Source organism: Scardinius erythrophthalmus, assembly GCF_964197995.2.
Source record: "Scardinius erythrophthalmus genome assembly, chromosome: 16".
Lineage (NCBI taxonomy): Eukaryota > Metazoa > Chordata > Actinopteri > Cypriniformes > Leuciscidae > Scardinius > Scardinius erythrophthalmus.
Window position 1 is genome coordinate 162501 of NC_138236.1, and position 20000 is coordinate 182500.

At 47.4% G+C, this 20000-nt stretch overlaps 1 protein-coding gene across 1 annotated transcript in view; it reads right to left on the bottom strand.

Moving 5' to 3' along the window:
- Positions 1 to 20000, bottom strand: part of vps13b (vacuolar protein sorting 13 homolog B) — a gene marked incomplete at its 5' end in the record, with an annotated part of 193505 nt that overhangs the window by 86074 nt on the left and 87431 nt on the right. The window contains 2 exons of the mRNA XM_081388003.1: positions 12392 to 12603; positions 18925 to 19159. Coding sequence (XP_081244129.1) covers positions 12392 to 12603; positions 18925 to 19159 — 447 coding nt within the window. The remainder of the gene's footprint in view (positions 1 to 12391; positions 12604 to 18924; positions 19160 to 20000) is intronic.

The following is a 20000-nucleotide window of genomic DNA, read 5'->3' on the forward strand; positions in this document are numbered from 1 at the left end:
AGAGGGAATCAGTAGTACGGAGGTCCGGTGGAAGCGAGTTCCAGAGCTGAGGAGCAGAGCAGCTGAAAGCTCTGCTCCCCATAGTAACAAGGCGGACACGGTGATGGATGGAACAGTGAAATGGATGGAAGAAGAGGATCTGAGAGTGTGAGCGGGTGTGGGTATATGGAGGAGGTCAAAAAGATATGAAGAGGCGAGATTATGAATGACTTTAAAAGTGAGGAGAAGTATTTTTAGTTCATACGGTAAGTGATGGGGAGCCAATGGAGCTGTCGTAAGATGGGGGTGTGTGATGAATAGAGGGGGTACGAGTGATAATACAAGCAGCTGAGTTTTGGACCAGTTGTAGTTTATGGAGGGTTTTATGTGGGAGGCCAAACAAAAGGGAATTGCAATAATCTAAACGAGAGGTGACTAAAATGTGAACAAGAATGGCAGTGCAGTGAGGCATGAGGAAAGGACGTAGACGGTTGATGTTTCGAAGATGGTAGTAAGCAGACCGGGTAACATTATTAACATGAGACGTAGAAGAGAGGGTGCTATCGAAGATGACACCCAGACTCTTAACCTGAGGGGAGGGGGAGATGAAGGAGATATCAATGGGAATAGAAAGATTATGGAGTTTGTTTAATGTTAATCTTGTACCTATAAGAAGCAATTCTGTTTTATTGCTATTTAATTTGAGGAAGTTTGAAGTGAACCAGGATTTTAAGTCAAGAAGACAGTTAGTAAGGGAAGATGGTGGAAGTTATCAATTAGGTTTGGTTGAGAGATAGAGCTGGGTGTCATCTGCGTAGCAATGGAAGTGAATCTGATATTTACGGAAGATGTAACCAAGGGAAAGAAGATAAATAATGAACAGCAGGGGTCCCGGGACGGAGCCCAGGGGCACTCCTGTGATGACAGGGACTGAATGGGAGGTGAATGATTTTTAACTGAATGAACTGAGTGCGGCCTGAGAGATAATAAACCAGGTAAGAGGTGTGTGAGTGATACCAATAGAGGAGAGTCTGTCTAGATTAGGATGGTGTGTGAAATTGTATCGAAGGCCGCACTCAGATCAAGTAGAAGGAGAATGGATAGTAAACCAGAGTCCGCCACTCGGAGAAGGTTGTTAGTGATTTTAAGGAGTGCTGTTTCTGTGCTATGAAGAGGACGGAAACCAGACTGGAATTGTTCATATAAATTATTATAGGAGAGATGAGAATGGAGTTGAGCAGCAACTATTTTTCCAAGGATTTTGGAGATGAATGGAAGATTTGAAATCGGACAAAAACTATTGAGTTACAGCAGCTGTTTTAAGACAAGAAGGAACAATTCCAGTGGTAAGAGAAGAGTGAATGATGTCTGTAATGAGAGGGGACAGAAAAGGGACAGAGGCCTTTACAAGAACAGTAGGAAGGGGTCTAATCTGCAGGTTGAAGATTTGGATTTTTGAATGAGTGCGGAAATTTAATTTACTGAGGGTTAGGTAAATGTTGAAAGTAAATGGGTGGGAGCAAATTAAACTGAGACAGGTGAGTTAGGAGCAGAAGTAAACATAAGTTGTTGGTGGATGTGTTCAGTTTTTAAAGAGAAAAATGATAATATAGTATTACAAAAATCAGAAGAGTACAAGTGAGGAGGAAGTGGATCCAGAGGTGTTGTGAAGTTTGTAATGAGGGAAAAAAGGGCCTTTGAATGTTCTTCACTTGAACTGATTAAACAAGAATAGTATGTGGATTTAGCTTTAGAAAAACACTCTTTGTAAAGAAGAATGTGGTTTGAATACATGTCCTTGTGCACAGTGAGACTGGTTTCCCTGTAAAGTCTTTCAAGTTGTAGTCCTTTTGTTTTTAATTTTCTAAGAGTGGGGATTAAACCAAGGTGCAGAGAGAGTAAATGAGACAGTCCTGGTTTTGAGTGGAGCAAAGTTATTAAGGAGGTTATGAAGGTTATTGTTGTAGTGAGAGAGCAGTTCATCCGGGGTAGAGAAAATGTCGGCACTGGGAAGGCTAGTGATGCTAGAGGATAAATTGTCCAAGTTGATATCCTTAATATTTCGGAATGTTATAGTAAAGATTAACACTGAATGAGAGCAGCAAATGTCAGAAAAAGGGAAATAATCTGCTTTACAGTTAACAGGTGTAACACCTGAACAGCAGATTAAATCCAAAATATGTCCTTTAATGTGTGTGGGAAAGTTTATATATAATTTACGCGGCAGCAAGGTCATAGGGGTGTCAAAATTAATCGTTTCTACGATGCATCGCGATGCAGACGAGGACGATTCGGTTTCGGTTCAGTAATAGACCATAACCGATTATAATGTACTGACGCTTTTCTGACGTCATTTGTTGCGTACGTGCTTTGTCGCGGTAGCATACAATGGCAGAGGGAGGCGAGACGCGAGTGCGAGAAAATAAAAAATGCTCCAACTACTTTAAAGCCGACATCTGGGCACATTTCGGCTTTTATGAACAACCTGGTAAGCACGACCTGCAGAAGACACGCGCTGTGTGCACTCATGTCACGCACAAATAGAATATGCAGGAGGTAATACCACTAACTTGATAAACCACGTTAGCCGTTTTCACCCCGAGCTGTTAACGCCTGGCAGAGTCTGACTGCTTTAGAGTAAGCGGATGAGCTCCAACGTCACCCGAATCCGCAGCCAAAAACAAATCATCCACCCGCCCAATAATTTTCTCTTATTTAAGTAGCCTATACGCACCCGATGGTCAAATTAAAATTATTCTGTGTTACGCGTGATTATAAATGGATGATCGTCACCTTCAACAGCGGATTCGGCGACGGTTGATGCGCGCATCTTTAATGGTAACATACACTGATTAATGAGCGCTGCTTTTAAATGAACATTTCTTTAAAACAATATTTATTTGACAGATTTCCTTTTCTTAATGGCATAAACAAGCTTTACTCCATAGACTGTAAAAAAAGCTTTACTCCCTTGAAACTTGAACTGGAATGTCACTGTTTCTGTCACTGCGACTTCCCGAACAGGCGAGCACACGCACACACATGCGCGCACACATCACTTTTGAAGTAAAATTTTAAATTGAGGATGCGGTGCATCCCGATGCATCGTGATATCGAATTGAACTGAATCGATGACATGATAATCGTAATCGAACCGAACCGTGAGACCACTGTCGGTTCACACCCCTAAAGGTCAATAATAAAATCCTTGTTGGGCTTTGGTGAGCGGTACAAAGTAGCAACAATGGTGGGAGTAGGTCCAGAAAGCTGACATACAGTAGCCTCAAATGAGTGACAGAAAGGAGCGTTGACAGGCGTATCCTCCACTTCTCGCGGTAAATTGTCGCTTAACTTCCTGCTAAATCACAATAAATGAAACACTTGCAGAAAGAAACATTTGACGTCAATCGTCCGGCGTCACGTGACTCTACAGCGCTTCCTAACGACTCCAGAAGATCATCATCAGCTCATCCTCTCAGTTCATGATCATCAGACCTTCATAAGCAGATCACTGTCATCAAATGCTGGACGCCTGAACGCCACGGTAAATAAACTCCAATCAGTTCAAACACAGCGGCTGATTCTGACTAGTTCCACCAGTGTGAACAGAAAACATGATCAGCATATGTGTTTGTAAGGAGTGGCTCATCACAAACTCATCGCTGGAGTTCAGCTGGATTCACACAAATAACCACTGAAACCACTGAAAACACACACACACACACACACACGATGGAGCGTCTCCGTCTATCCTCTCGCCATTATTTCAGACATTATTTGACATTATTTACACAAAAGCCCAGCAGTTTTGTAGACTGATCCAGAGACCAAGTGAGACAGACAGACAGACAGATAGAGAGTGAGACAGACAGACAGACAGACAGACAGATAGAGAGTGAGACAGACAGACAGACAGTAATACAGACAGAGAGTGAGAGAGACAGACAGCGAGAAAGACAGACAAACCGTGAGACAGACAGACAGTGAGAAAGACAGATAAATAAGTCTTAATAATACTTTATTTAAATAAGTATTCAAAGTATAGCTTTGTACAAGAATCAGAAACCAGCAAAATGTATGGCCTCCACCAAAAATATATATGGAAAAAATGCAGCAACATAGAGAATTATTTAACTGCACTTGAGAGTACAGAAATCAAATCAAAACTTAAAATTAAATTCCCATGCACAAAAGATGGAGTAAATTTGGCTACACAGCATTTAAACAATATATTTGTTGAATTAGCTACAAAATCAAATCTCAAAATAATTAACTATAGTAACAAAATAACAAAACACAAACCCTCAAAAGAAAAATGGTATGATAATGAATGCGTTTATGCTAGAAAACAACTAAGACTATTATCAAACCAAAAACACAGAGAACCCCATGAGAGTCAGATACGGGTCCAATACCATCAGGCACTAAAAACTACAAAATACTAATCAATAAGAAAAAAGAGCTTTACAGATCTGAAGAACTTAACAAAATAGAAGAAGCCATTGACCAAAACGTCTTTTGGAATTTGTGGAATAAATTCAGTCCAAGACAAACTAAAGATAAATTAACAATACAAAATGGTTTGATCTGGAAAAATCACTTTGAATTTTTGTATAAGAATATTGATTATAGTGCAATCACCCCCCAACCACACTCAGTAGTTGAAAAACTCCACCACTTAGAGGAAAAGGTGAAAGACTACCAAAACCCCCTAGATACAGTAATAACACTAACAGAAATACAGAGCCAACTGAAGGCTGGAAAGACTTGTGGAGTGGACAGCATCTGCCCTGAGATGCTAAAGCACAGTAGCCCTACACTGCAGGCAGCTCTCCACAAGCTGTTCAACCTCGTTCTGGAGTCTGGCTATTTCCCTGAGATCTGGAACCATGGACTCATCACCCCTATTTTCAAAAATGGCGACAGATTGGACCCTAACAACTACAGAGGCATTAGTGTGAACAGTAGTCTGGGGAAGGTTTTCTGCAGTATTATCAACGCCAGAATACTGTCCTTTCTCACCAAGCACAATGTCTTAAGTAAAAATCAAATTGGCTTTTTACCAAAATATCGTACATCAGACCACATCACATCATACTCTCCACACCCTTATTAAAAACTACACCAAAATGAAAAATGGGAAAATATTTGCATGTTTTATAGACTTCAAAAAAGCTTTTGACACAATATGGCATGATGGGCTTTTTTACAAACTTATCGAAAGCGGGATAGGGGGTAAAGTCTATGACACTATTAAGTCACTGTACACAGAAAATAAATGTGCAGTAAAAATTGGCTCCAAAAGAACAGAATTCTTCAAGCAAGGGCGTGGCGTGAGACAGGGATGCAGTTTGAGTCCAACATTGTTTAACATTTACATCAATGAACTAGCAACCATGCTGGAACAATCTGCAGCCCCAGGTCTCACTCTTCATGATACCAACATCAAGTTCCTGCTCTATGCCGATGATCTGGTTCTGTTGTCCCTGACAGAAGAAGGTTTACAACAGGGCCTGTCCGTCCTAGAGCAGTACTGTCAGAAATGGGCACTGACAGTCAATCTGAAAAAGACCAGTGTTCTGGTATTTCAGAGGAGAGCCAGATCTCTGGGAAATAGACAGAGTTACAACTTCACTCTGGGCAACACCAGACTAGAACAAAAGAGTTCATATAATTACTTAGGGGTTGAAATTAGTGCATCGGGGAGTTTCAACCTGGCCATAAACACACTATGTAATAAAGCTCGGAGAGCTTTGTATGCAATCAAATGCAAATTTGGAAAAACAAATATTCCCGCAAGAATTTGGCTAAAAATCTACAATTTTCTGATAACACCAATAATGCTTTATGGAAGCGAAGTTTGGGGCCCGATTTCGAATCCAGAATTTAAAAACTGGGATAAAACTCCCACTGAAAAACTGCAACTGGAATTCTGTAAAATTATTCTAAAAGTTCGCCCAAACACCCCAAACAACGCATGCAGAGCAGAACTCGGTATATTCCCTCTGAAAATTCAAATCCAAAAAAGGTCAATTAAATTTTGGCAGCATTTAAATCAAGCTGATAAAAATTCCATTGCATACAAAGCTCTCCTGAGCAACCAGCGGGGTTCAGACGTCCAGCCCCTGGCCCAGCGGGCTCAGAGGAACACGGAGATAAACACAGTCAGTAGTGGACAGACAGGCAGAGAGAGAGACAGGTACACTGAGCATCAGAGTCGCCACAGACACAATCCTCAGTCTTCAATCAAAAGATTTGAAACTAAATTAAAAGACGAGTATACAGAACAATGGCAAAATGAAAATAAAATACAACACAAACTCCTCTGTTATCAATCCCTGAACAGAGATATCCAATTGGCCGAATATCTCAAAACAAAAAATCCAAAAGAAATACGAATTTTAACAAAATACAGAGTCAGTGACCACGAGCTGGAGATTGAAAGAGCTAGACATTTAAAAGTGTGGAGACCAAGAGAGGAACGTGTCTGTACACACTGCCACCAGGGTATCGAAACAGAATTACATTTCCTATGTACATGTCCCAAATATGAAGACTTAAGAAACAAATATTTCCAAAAATTTGAAAAACATATACCAGGCTTCACTACCTACACTGAGGACAAAAAGCTTCTTTCTTTATTAGGGGAAGATAAAAGCACGGCATGGCTAGCAGCTAAATATGTCTTCTCCTGTCACAATACAAGGCTAAATAAATAGAAAATTGTATAAGAGGTATTTATACAAGTTATATATTATATATATGTATATATATATATTTTTTATTATTATCTTGTTTGTCTGTATTCTCTTTTTTTTTATATGTACATATATGTATGTGTATGTGTATGTATATGTATGTATATGTATGTGTATATGTATGTATGTGTGTATATATATATATATATATATATATATATATATATATTATTGTTTCAATGTACCCTTTGAGGAACATGCACAGAATGTGTTTAGTATCTGCATCTACATCATAATTATCCTGTTTACTTGTATTACTATATCAGATGTATTAACTCCTTGTTGTTGTTTATATTTGTTCTTATGCTTTGGCAACACAGATGCATTTTATTTTTGTCATGCCAATAAAGCAACATGAAATTGAAAAATTGACAGAGAGACAGACAGACAGAGAGACAGACAGACAGAGAGACAGCCAGCCAGACAGACTGAGAGTGAGACAGACAGACAGACAGACAGACAGACAGACAGAGAGTGAGACAGACAGACAGTGAGAAAGACAATGAGACAGACAGACAGACACAAACACATACACAGACAGTGAGAGACAGTGAGAAGGACAGACAGAGTGAGTGAGACAGACAGACAGACAGAGAGACAGACAGACAGACAGACAGACAGACAGACAGACAGTGATACAGACAGTGAGACACAGACAGACAGACAGACAGACAGACAGACAGACAGTGAGAGAGACAGACAGTGAGAGAGACAGACAGTGAGAAAGACAGCGAGAAAGACAGACAAACAGTGAGACAGACAGACAGTGAGAAAGACAGAGAGACAGTGAGACAGACAGACAGACAGACAGTGAGAGAGACAGACAGTGAGAGAGACAGACAGTGAGAGAGACAGACAGTGAGAAAGACAGCGAGAAAGACAGACAAACAGTGAGACAGACAGACAGTGAGAAAGACAGACAGACAGTGAGACAGACAGACAGACAGACAGTGAGAGAGACAGACAGTGAGACAGACAGACAGTGAGAAAGACAGAGAGACAGACTGAGAGTGAGACAAACAGACAGACAGAGAGACAGACAGACAGACAGACAGACAGACAGAGAGACAGACTGAGAGTGAGACAAACAGACAGACAGACAGACAGACAGACAGAGAGACAGAGAGACAGACAAACAGACAGACAGAGAGACAGACAGACAGACAGAGAGACAGACTGAGAGTGAGACAAACAGACAGACAGACAGAGAGACAGACAGACTGAGAGTGAGACAAACAGACAGACAGACAGAGAGACAGACAGAGAGTGAGACAAACAGACAGACAGACAGACAGAGAGACAGACAAACAGACAGACAGAGAGACAGACAGACAGACAGACAGAGAGACAGACTGAGAGTGAGACAAACAGACAGACAGACAGAGAGACAGACAGACTGAGAGTGAGACAAACAGACAGACAGAGAGTGAGACAAACAGACAGACAGAGAGTGAGACAAACAGACAGACAGACAGACAGAGAGACAGACAGACTGAGAGTGAGACAAACAGACAGACAGAGAGTGAGACAAACAGACAGACAGACAGACAGAGAGACAGACAGACTGAGAGTGAGACAAACAGACAGACAGAGAGACAGACAGACAGACAGACAGACAGACAGACAGACAGTGAGAGACAGACAGACAGACTGAGAGTGAGACAGACCGAGAGTGAGACAGACAAACAGACGGTGAGATGTCGGTAACTCATGGTAACTGAACAGATTCAGTATCTCCACATAATCACAAACAAGCGAATAATTTTTTCCTCCTGTCGGTTCTTCCTTCATCTCGCTGCAGTTCTGCTTCTGATTCTGCTGTTTGTTTTTGGCAGCTGTTATTTAACACACGTTTCCTTTCCACCACATTCCCCTCACAGCCAATCAGCACACAGCAATCAGCAGCAGCAGATCTGAGCTCAGACACGTCAACATTAATATCACACGGACTCCATACGAGAGCAGACGCATATTCAAACAAACAGTCTGGATCAAGTGTGTGTGTGCAGATCGTCAACAGAAGGACTCTCATGTTTCCACTGGTGACAGTAAATATGGCTGTAAGGGTGCGATTCACAATGAATGACTCTCAGGATAGTCGAACCGTCACTCGGTCACTTCTGCTGCCACTGAAAATCTACATTAATCCTCTACATCCAATCTTTACAGTCACCCTGAAATCAAAACTGACAACTCTTGTTGTTGTTTTTTTTAAAGAATGGAACATTGCAGTATTATAAATTTATTATAAATTATTATCTATCATTATTACACGGCTCTGTGGAATACTTGATTCTGATTGGTCAGTCACTCCATCCAGCGGTATATTATTCCCAGATAACAGCCGCTGGGAACAGAAACACAGGCTCATCCGGGTCACTGAAGTCATCAGCGCTACACACTCACTAGGAACGTTTTTTCTCGTGGAAGTTTTGCATTTGGTGAGCTAATAAAATATTAAAACTCAGTCAAATCAATATTTTGTGTAGTTATTTAATTATGCCTTCCAGTATCGTGGACTCGCTCTCTCTTGTTTCATACAAATGCAGTGGCAGCCATTTTGTGACTATTGTTTTGTACACTATTGGATTATAAAATTCAAAGATTTTAAGATTCAATTTGAAATCAATATCTCTGATCTCCATAATTATTAATGTGGTGAAATGCTGTGTAATAAGTGTTATGACTGTATACCGTATCTCTTAAATGTCCATCTAGTTTGATCTCGTCGCTGAAACTGCTCTCTCCGCGAAGCTTTGCATTTAAAGACCTAATAAAATATTTCAACACAGATCAATATTTCGTGGCTAATTATTTACTTATGTGGCAAGTATCCGTGTAATAAGAGGATAATGTACATCCAGCCGGTTGTTCTTGCAGAATAAACCCCTTCTAGTGTGTGTGTGTGTGTGTGTGTGTGTGTGTGTGTGTGTGTGTGTGTGTGTGTGTGTGATCTCAGAATAAACCCCCTTCAGGTGTGTGTGTGTGTGTGTGTGTGAGATCTTGGAATAAACACCCTTCAGGTGTGTGTGTGTGTGTGTGTGTGTGTGTGTGTGTGATCTCAGAACAACCCCCCTTCAGGTGTGTGTGTGTGTGTGTGTGTGTGTGTGTGTGAGATCTTGGAATAAACACCCTTCAGGTGTGTGTGTGTGTGTGTGTGTGTGTGTGTGTGTGTGTGTGTGTGATCTCAGAATAAACCCCTTCAGGCTGATGAAGACCTGATCCTGATCTCCCTGTCGGGTGTACATTATCTCTTACTTATTGTGTTAAATTCATGTTACTGGTAATCTTGAATCAGAATAAGTTCCTCTTGCAGCATATCTTCTTCTCTTCTCTGATGATGAGGGTGGGGCAACCTTTCACTCCATGAGATCCACCAATAACAAACCACAACCATCCAATCAATTCCCAACAAACACAATCAAGCCCTGCTCCTGTAGTATATCCACCTGTGATCTGCACCTGTGTTCTGCACATGTACACCTGTGTTCTGCACCTGTGTTCTGCACATGTACACCTGTGTTCTGCACATGTACACCTGTGATCTGCACATGTACACCTGTGTTCTGCACATGTACACCTGTGTTCTGCACATGTACACCTGTGTTCTGCATCTGTACACCTGTGTTCTGCACATGTACACCTGTGTTCTGCACATGTACACCTGTGATCTGCACATGTACTCCTGTGATCTGCACCTGTACACCTGTGATCTGCACATGTACACCTGTGATCTGCACCTGTACACCTGTGATCTGCACCTGTACACCTGTGATCTGCACCTGTACTCCTGTGATCTGCACCTGTACACCTGTGATCTGCACCTGTACACCTGTGAACTGCACATGTACACCTGTGTTCTGCACCTGTACAACTGTGATCTGCACCTGTACTCCTGTGATCTGCACCTGTACACCTGTGATCTGCACCTGTACACCTGTGTTCTGCACCTGTACTCCTGTGATCTGCACCTGTACACCTGTGATCTGCACCTGTACTCCTGTGATCTGCACCTGTACTCCTGTGATCTGCACCTGTACACCTGTGTTCTGCACCTGTACTCCTGTGATCTGCACCTGTACACCTGTGATCTGCACCTGTACTCCTGTGATCTGCACCTGTACACCTGTGTTCTGCACCTGTACAACTGTGATCTGCACCTGTACACCTGTGATCTGCACCTGTACACCTGTGATCTGCACATGTACACCTGTGTTCTGCACATGTACACCTGTGTTCTGCATCTGTACACCTGTGTTCTGCACCTGTACAACTGTGATCTGCACCTGTACTCCTGTGATCTGCACCTGTACACCTGTGTTCTGCACCTGTACACCTGTGTTCTGCACATGTACACCTGTGTTCTGCACATGTACACCTGTGAACTGCACATGTACTCCTGTGATCTGCACATGTACACCTGTGTTCTGCACCTGTACACCTGTGTTCTGCACATGTACACCTGTGTTCTGCACATGTACACCTGTGAACTGCACATGTACTCCTGTGATCTGCACCTGTACACCTGTGATCTGCACATGTACACCTGTGAACTGCACATGTACACCTGTGATCTGCACCTGTACACCTGTGATCTGCACCTGTACACCTGTGATCTGCACCTGTACACCTGTGATCTGCACCTGTACTCCTGTGATCTGCACCTGTACACCTGTGATCTGCACATGTACACCTGTGAACTGCACATGTACACCTGTGTTCTGCACCTGTACAACTGTGATCTGCACCTGTACTCCTGTGATCTGCACCTGTACACCTGTGATCTGCACCTGTACACCTGTGTTCTGCACCTGTACACCTGTGTTCTGCACCTGTACTCCTGTGATCTGCACCTGTACACCTGTGATCTGCACCTGTACTCCTGTGATCTGCACCTGTACACCTGTGTTCTGCACCTGTACACCTGTGATCTGCACCTGTGCACCTGTGTTCTGCACCTGTGCACCTGTGATCTGCACCTGTGCACCTGTGTTCTGCACCTGTACACCTGTGTTCTGCACCTGTACTCCTGTGTTCTGCACATGTACACCTGTGTTCTGCACCTGTACACCTGTGTTCTGCACCTGTACACCTGTGTTCTGCACCTGTACACCTGTGTTCTGCATCTGTACACCTGTGTTCTGCACCTGTACTCCTGTGTTCTGCACCTGTACACCTGTGTTCTGCACCTGTACACCTGTGATCTGCACCTGTACACCTGTGTTCTGCACATGTACACCTGTGTTCTGCACCTGTACACCTGTGTTCTGCACCTGTACACCTGTGTTCTGCACCTGTACACCTGTGTTCTGCACCTGTACTCCTGTGTTCTGCACCTGTACACCTGTGTTCTGCATCTGTACACCTGTGTTCTGCACATGTACACCTGTGTTCTGCACCTGTACTCCTGTGTTCTGCACCTGTACACCTGTGTTCTGCACATGTACACCTGTGTTCTGCACATGTACACCTGTGTTCTGCACCTGTACACCTGTGTTCTGCATCTGTACACCTGTGTTCTGCACATGTACACCTGTGTTCTGCACCTGTACTCCTGTGTTCTGCACCTGTACACCTGTGTTCTGCACATGTACACCTGTGTTCTGCACCTGTACACCTGTGTTCTGCACCTGTACACCTGTGATCTGCAGTACCTGAGGGTTGGAGCACCGGAGCTGCACCGGTTGCAGGTCCACATGCAGGCACATGATGAAGGCGTCTCTGCTCTCGGGCTGCAGCTTCGGGGCGGTGAGGGCCAGCGTGGAGGTGAAGCCCAGCGGATCCAGAACACTGAGGGAACGCTGCTGTCCCAGGAGAGAATACACGCTCAGCTGACTCACACACACTGTCCACGGGAACGCATCGCCTGTGAACACACACATACACAGAGAGGTCACACTCGTGTCTCAGGCTCACAGACACACAGGCTAATACCCTCCTCCAGCACGGATCTGGGCCCACACACACACACACACACACACACACACACACACACACACACAAACAAACGCACACACACACTCCTCCAGCATGGGTCTTAGTCCACACACACACACACACACACACACACACCGTCCTCCAGCATGGGTCTGGGCACACACACACACGCGCGCACACACACACACTAGTGTTGTCAAAAATATCGATATTTCGATAAATATCGATACTGAAATATCTGAACGGTACCAATACTAATGTCCCGAAGTATCGATACTCCCATACTAGCCGAGCTGTCACTTTAACTTCTCTCCAAAGGCGCGTTGACTAACACCACAAGTGACCGCACTCTTCTCATTCGCTCTGGTTAAATAGCAAAAGTGAAGTGAATGGAAAGATGGCGAGTGTGGCGCCCTCGCGACCGGCTTTGGTTGATAAAGAACACCGCGAGCTGGCGTGTCGGAGAATAGCGCAGACACGCGTTAAAAACACACCGCGGGCGGGCATGTCGGAGAATAGCGCGGACACACTCTACACACCGCGAGCGGGCATGTCGGAGAATAGCGCGGACACACTCTACACACCGCGGGCGGGCATGTCGGAGAATAGCGCGGACACACTCTACACACCGTGAGCGGGCATGTCGGAGAAAAGCGCGGACACACTCTTCACACCGCGAGCGGGCATGTCGGAGAATAGCGCGGACACACTCTACACACCGCGAGCGGGCATGTCGGAGAATAGCGCGGACACACTCTACACACCGCCAGCGGGCATGTCGGAGAATAGCGCGGACACACTCTACACACCGCGAGCGGGCATGTCGGAGAATAGCGCGGACACACTCTTCACACCGCGGGCGGGCATGTCGGAGAATAGCGCGGACACACTCTACACACCGCGAGCGGGCATGTCGGAGAATAGCGCAGACACACTCTACACACCGCGAGCGGGCATGTCGGAGAATAGCGCAGACACACTCTACACACCGCGAGCGGGCATGTCGGAGAATAGCGCGGACACACTCTACACACCGCGAGCGGGCATGTCGGAGAATAGCGCGGACACACTCTTCACACCGCGAGCGGGCATGTCGGAGAATAGCGCGGACACACTCTTCACACCGCGAGCGGGCATGTCGGAGAATAGCGCGGACACACTCTACACACCGCGAGCGGGCATGTCGGAGAATAGCGCAGACACACTCTACACACCGCGAGCGGGCATGTCGGAGAATAGCGCGGACACACTCTACACACCGCGAGCGGGCATGTCGGAGAATAGCGCGGACACACTCTACACACCGCGGGCGGGCATGTCGGAGAATAGCGCGGACACACTCTACACACCGCGAGCGGGCATGTCGGAGAATAGCGCGGACACACTCTTCACACCGCGAGCGGGCATGTCGGAGAATAGCGCAGACACACTCTTCACACCGCGGGCGGGCATGTCGGAGAATAGCGCGGACACACTCTACACACCGCGGGCGGGCATGTCGGAGAATAGCGCGGACACACTCTACACACCGCGGGCGGGCATGTCGGAGAATAGCGCGGACACACTCTACACACCACGGGCGGGCATGTCGGAGAATAGCGCGGACACACTCTACACACCGCGGGCGGGCATGGCGGAGAATAGCGCGGACACACTCTTCACACCGCGGGCGGGCATGTCGGAGAATAGCGCGGACACACTCTACACACCGCGGGCGGGAATGTCGGAGAATAGCGCGGACACACTCTACACACCACGGGCGGGCATGTCGGAGAATAGCGCGGACACACTCTACACACCACGGGCGGGCATGTCGGAGAATAGCGCGGACACACTCTACACACCGCGGGCGGGCATGTCGGAGAATAGCGCGGACACACTCTTCACACCGCGGGCGGGCATGTCGGAGAATAGCGCGGACACACTCTACACACCGTGGGCGGGCATGTCGGAGAATAGCGCGGACACACTCTACACACCGCGGGCGGGCATGTCGGAGAATAGCGCGGACACACTCTTCACACCGCGAGCGGGCATGTCGGAGAATAGCGCGGACACACTCTACACACCGCGGGCGGGCATGTCGGAGAATAGCGCAGACACACTCTACACACCGCGGGCGGGCATGTCGGAGAATAGCGCGGACACACTCTACACACCGCGAGCGGGCATGTCGGAGAATAGCGCAGACACACTCTACACACCGCGAGCGGGCATGTCGGAGAATAGCGCGGACACACTCTACACACCGCGGGCGGGCATGTCGGAGAATAGCGCGGACACACTCTACACACCGCGAGCGGGCATGTCGGAGAATAGCGCGGACACACTCTTCACACCGCGAGCGGGCATGTCGGAGAATAGCGCGGACACACTCTACACACCGCGGGCGGGCATGTCGGAGAATAGCGCGGACACACTCTACACACCGCGGGCGGGCATGTCGGAAAATAGCGCGGACACACTCTACACACCACGGGCGGGCATGTCGGAGAATAGCGCGGACACACTCTACACACCACGGGCGGGCATGTCGGAGAATAGCGCGGACACACTCTACACACCGCGGGCGGGCATGTCGGAGAATAGCGCGGACACACTCTACACACCACGGGCGGGCATGTCGGAGAATAGCGCGGACACACTCTTCACACCGCGGGCGGGCATGTCGGAGAATAGCGCGGACACACTCTTCACACCGCGGGCGGGCATGTCGGAGAATAGCGCGGACACACTCTACACACCGCGGGCGGGCATGTCGGAGAATAGCGCGGACACACTCTTCACACCGCGGGCGGGCATGTCGGAGAATAGCGCGGACACACTCTTCACACCGCGGGCGGGCATGTCGGAGAATAGCGCGGACACACTCTACACACCGCGGGCGGGCATGTCGGAGAATAGCGCGGACACACTCTTCACACCGCGGGCGGGCATGTCGGAGAATAGCGCGGACACACTCTACACACCGTGGGCGGGCATGTCGGAGAATTGCGCGGACACACTCAACACACCGCGGGCGGGCATGTTGGAGAATAGCGCGGACACACTCTACACACCGCGGGCGGGCATGTCGGAGAATAGCGCGGACACACTCTTCACACCGCGGGCGGGCATGTCGGAGAATAGCGCGGACACACTCTACACACCGCGGGCGGGCATGTTGGAGAATAGCGCGGACACACTCTACACACCGCGGGCGAGCATGTCGGAGAATAGCGCGGACACACTCTACACACCGTGGGCGGGAATGTCGGAGAATAGCGCGGACACACTCTACACACCGTGGGCGGGCATGTCGGAGAATAGCGCGGACACACTCTACACACCGCGGGCGGGCATGTCGGATAATAGCGCGGACACACTCTTCACACCGCGGGCGGGCATGTCGGAGAATAGCGCGGACACACTCTACACACCGCGGGCGGGCATGTCGGAGAATAGCGCGGACACACTCTTCACACCGCGGGCGGGCATGTCGGAGAATAGCGCGGACACACTCTACACACCGCGGGCGGGCATGTCGGAGAATAGCGCGGACACACTCTTCACACCGCGGGCGGGCATGTCGGAGAATAGCGCGGACACACTCTACACACCGCGGGCGGGCATGTCGGAGAATAGCGCGGACACACTCTACACACCGCGGGCGGGCATGTCGGAGAATAGCGCGGACACACTCTACACACCGCGGGCGGGCATGTCGGAGAATAGCGCGGACACACTCTACACACCGCGGGCGGGCATGTCGGAGAATAGCGCGGACACACTCTACACACCGCGGGCGGGCATGTCGGAGAATAGCGCGGACACACTCTACACACCACGGGCGGGCATGGCGGAGAATAGCGCGGACACACTCTTCACACCGCGGGCGGGCATGTCGGAGAATAGCGCGGACACACTCTACACACCGCGAGCGGGCATGTTGGAGAATAGCGCGGACACACTCTACACACCGCGGGCGGGCATGTCGGAGAATAGCGCGGACACACTCTTCACACCGCGGGCGGGCATGTCGGAGAATAGCGCGGACACACTCTTCACACCGCGAGCGGGCATGTCGGAGAATAGCGCGGACACACTCTTCACACCGCGAGCGGGCATGTCGGAGAATAGCGCGGACACACTCTTCACACCGCGGGCGGGCATGTCGGAGAATAGCGCGGACACACTCTACACACCGCGAGCGGGCATGTCGGAGAATAGCGAGGACACACTCTTCACACCGCGAGCGGGCATGTCGGAGAATAGCGCGGACACACTCTACACACCGCGAGCGGGCATGTCGGAGAATAGCGCGGACACACTCTTCACACCGCGGGCGGGCATGTCGGAGAATAGCGCGGACACACTCTACACACCGCGAGCGGGCATGTCGGAGAATAGCGAGGACACACTCTTCACACCGCGGGCGGGCATGTCGGAGAATAGCGCGGACACACTCTTCACACCGCGGGCGGGCTTGTCGGAGAATAGCGCGGACACACTCTACACACAGCGAGCGGGCTTGTCGGAGAATAGCGCGGACACGCGCTTCACACTGCGAGCGGGCTGCGGGCACCCAAAAGATTGTTTGGCTATCAATATCCCATCACTCATTTTTTTAAATTCTGAAAACAGACTTAACGAACAAGCTCCAGGGGGACATGTACATTTAGCAACATGTACTGTATGCTACTCAGCATCAATGGGTCACCTCTTTCTGAATTCCCCTATAACTAACTGTAACTCCTCTGTAACTTCTCATTTTAACTTTTCTGAAACATTAACCAAGATGGCCTAGTATTGTTGTTATGAGTGTGTTGTTTCGTTTTTCCACTGTAATTCTTAAAGTTAATATAATCTGACTGAGGAATCTTAAAAGTAAATATTTTAACTGTGGTCAAATGTAAATTAACTTGTGCCTATTTAACTTTATTCAAAAAAATATTATTTAATTCTGCAATTTGCCTAAATTTGCGATTATCATCAATTTGATTACACAGATATAATTAAACTAAACTGAGCTAGACAATGACATCTCTGAATTCAATAATAATATGCCTGAAAATTTAATGTTTAATCTTATTATTATACATTACTGACACTCTGTCCTCCAATTTGATAGTGTTAAGTGCTTTGACACAATCTTTATTGTTAAAAGCACTATATAAATAAGGTGACTTGACTTGACTTCATGTCGATCCAGTGAGCATTATTTTCGCGTGTGATGCACGCACGTTTGTGTTTAAATCTGTTCATCAAATAACGTTAATGTATTAACCAGCATTTATGACCGATAAACAATCCATTTGTTACAGTATATTTTAATCTTTGATAACAGTAGGTAATAAAAATACAACGGCTCATGTTAGCTCTGGTCAAATGAAAAAATATTAACAGATAGAACTCAGGACATTTTTGTAAAATATACCTCATTATCATGTTCTAGACTTGTTATATTCAGCTTTAAAAAAAAAATACCCCCTTATTGTGGCAGTTTTTTTCTCCGTGGTATCGAAAATGGTATCGAATATCGATATTTTTTAAGGTATCGTATCGAAGTTAGAAATTCTAGTATCGTGACAACACTAACACACACACACTCGTACCGTCCTCCAGCACGGGTCTGGGCACACACACAAACACTCACACACACATACACACACACACACACACTCGTACCCTCCTCCAGCACGGGTCTGGGCACACAAACACACACTCGTACCCTCCTCCAGCACGGGTCTGGGCACACACACACACACACACACTCGTACCCTCCTCCAGTATGGGTCTGGGCACACACACACACACACACAAACACACACACATACACACACAGAACACACACACACACACACACACTTGTACCCTCCTCCAGCACGGGTCTGGGAACATACACACACACACACATACACACACAGAACACACACACACACTCGTACCCTCCTCCAGCACGGGTCTGGGCACACACACATACACACACACACACACACACACACACACACACACACAGAACACACACACTCGTACCCTCCTCCAGCACGGGTCTGGGCGCACACACACACACACACACACACATACATACACACACATACACACACACACACTCGTACCCTCCTCCAGCACGGGTCTGGGCACACACACACACACACATACACACACAGAACACACACACACACACACACTCGTACCCTCCTCCAGCACGGGTCTGGGCACACACACACACACACATACACACACAGAACACACACACACACACTCGTACCCTCCTCCAGCACGGGTCTGGGCACAGTGAAGGGCCCGTCCTGCAGCGGCTCCATGCGCCGGTGTCCTGCGCTGAACACACTGATCTGCGGGAGACACAGCACCAGCGTCCCGGGCATGCAGGCCTGGCTGTGGTACCAGCAGCGCACGGTCCCGGCCACGTCTCCGCTCACCAGCGACCCGGGAGACGGCAGGCTGTCCAACGGCACAAACACACAGCACGACTGCAGCTCCACCTGCGGGAACACACACACAGTTAACACACACACAGCACGACTGCACCTTTTCCCGTGTGTCAGTGCTATAATCGGGTCCGGTGCTTCTACTGACCCAGAAAACATGAAAAGTGAAACCCAGTAACTATGTTCTGGTGAGCCTTTCTCTGCAAACATGTTATAAAATAAGCCGATCAGATTTCGCTCTCCTTCTGACGTATGAAGAGGATCTTATTATAATATTACCGGCCCTTAATCTGCACGTTTACACACACCAGCCGACATTTGGTTCCACAAGTTCTTGTGAATAATGTCACCTTTAAGATGTTTTGATGCACAGGAGACGCACTAACACACACTCAGCTCATCATAAACAGAAACACATTCATGTGAGGTAAAAGCATGCTTTCGGAGCGTGTGATTGACTGAATGTGAGGTAGAAACATGCTTTCGGCATAGGCGTAATTCTATGGGGGGACAGGGGGACACGTCCCCCCCAATATTCAAAGAAGGTCAATTTGTCCCCCCCAATATTTGATCATACTGTATGATTATGCGGGCAATATCGATGTGATTGCAAATACGTCTTTCTTTCCAGCTCCAAAAATATAAAATCCCGGCCGGTCCATTTCCCAAATCCATTCGACTGGCCTTACACTATACATTAACAAAACCTATTTCTCCTGAAATCCATGTCATGTTTTCCCTATACCTTTAGTAGCTCGTGCACCGTCAGTGAGTTAGGAAAAAACAAACAGAAGAAGAGTTAGGAGTGCGAAATCTGACAGACATTTGGCCATACCTGTCAACACTCCCGTTTTTCCCAGGTTTCTCCCGTTTTTTAGCCCTATCTCCCGGACCC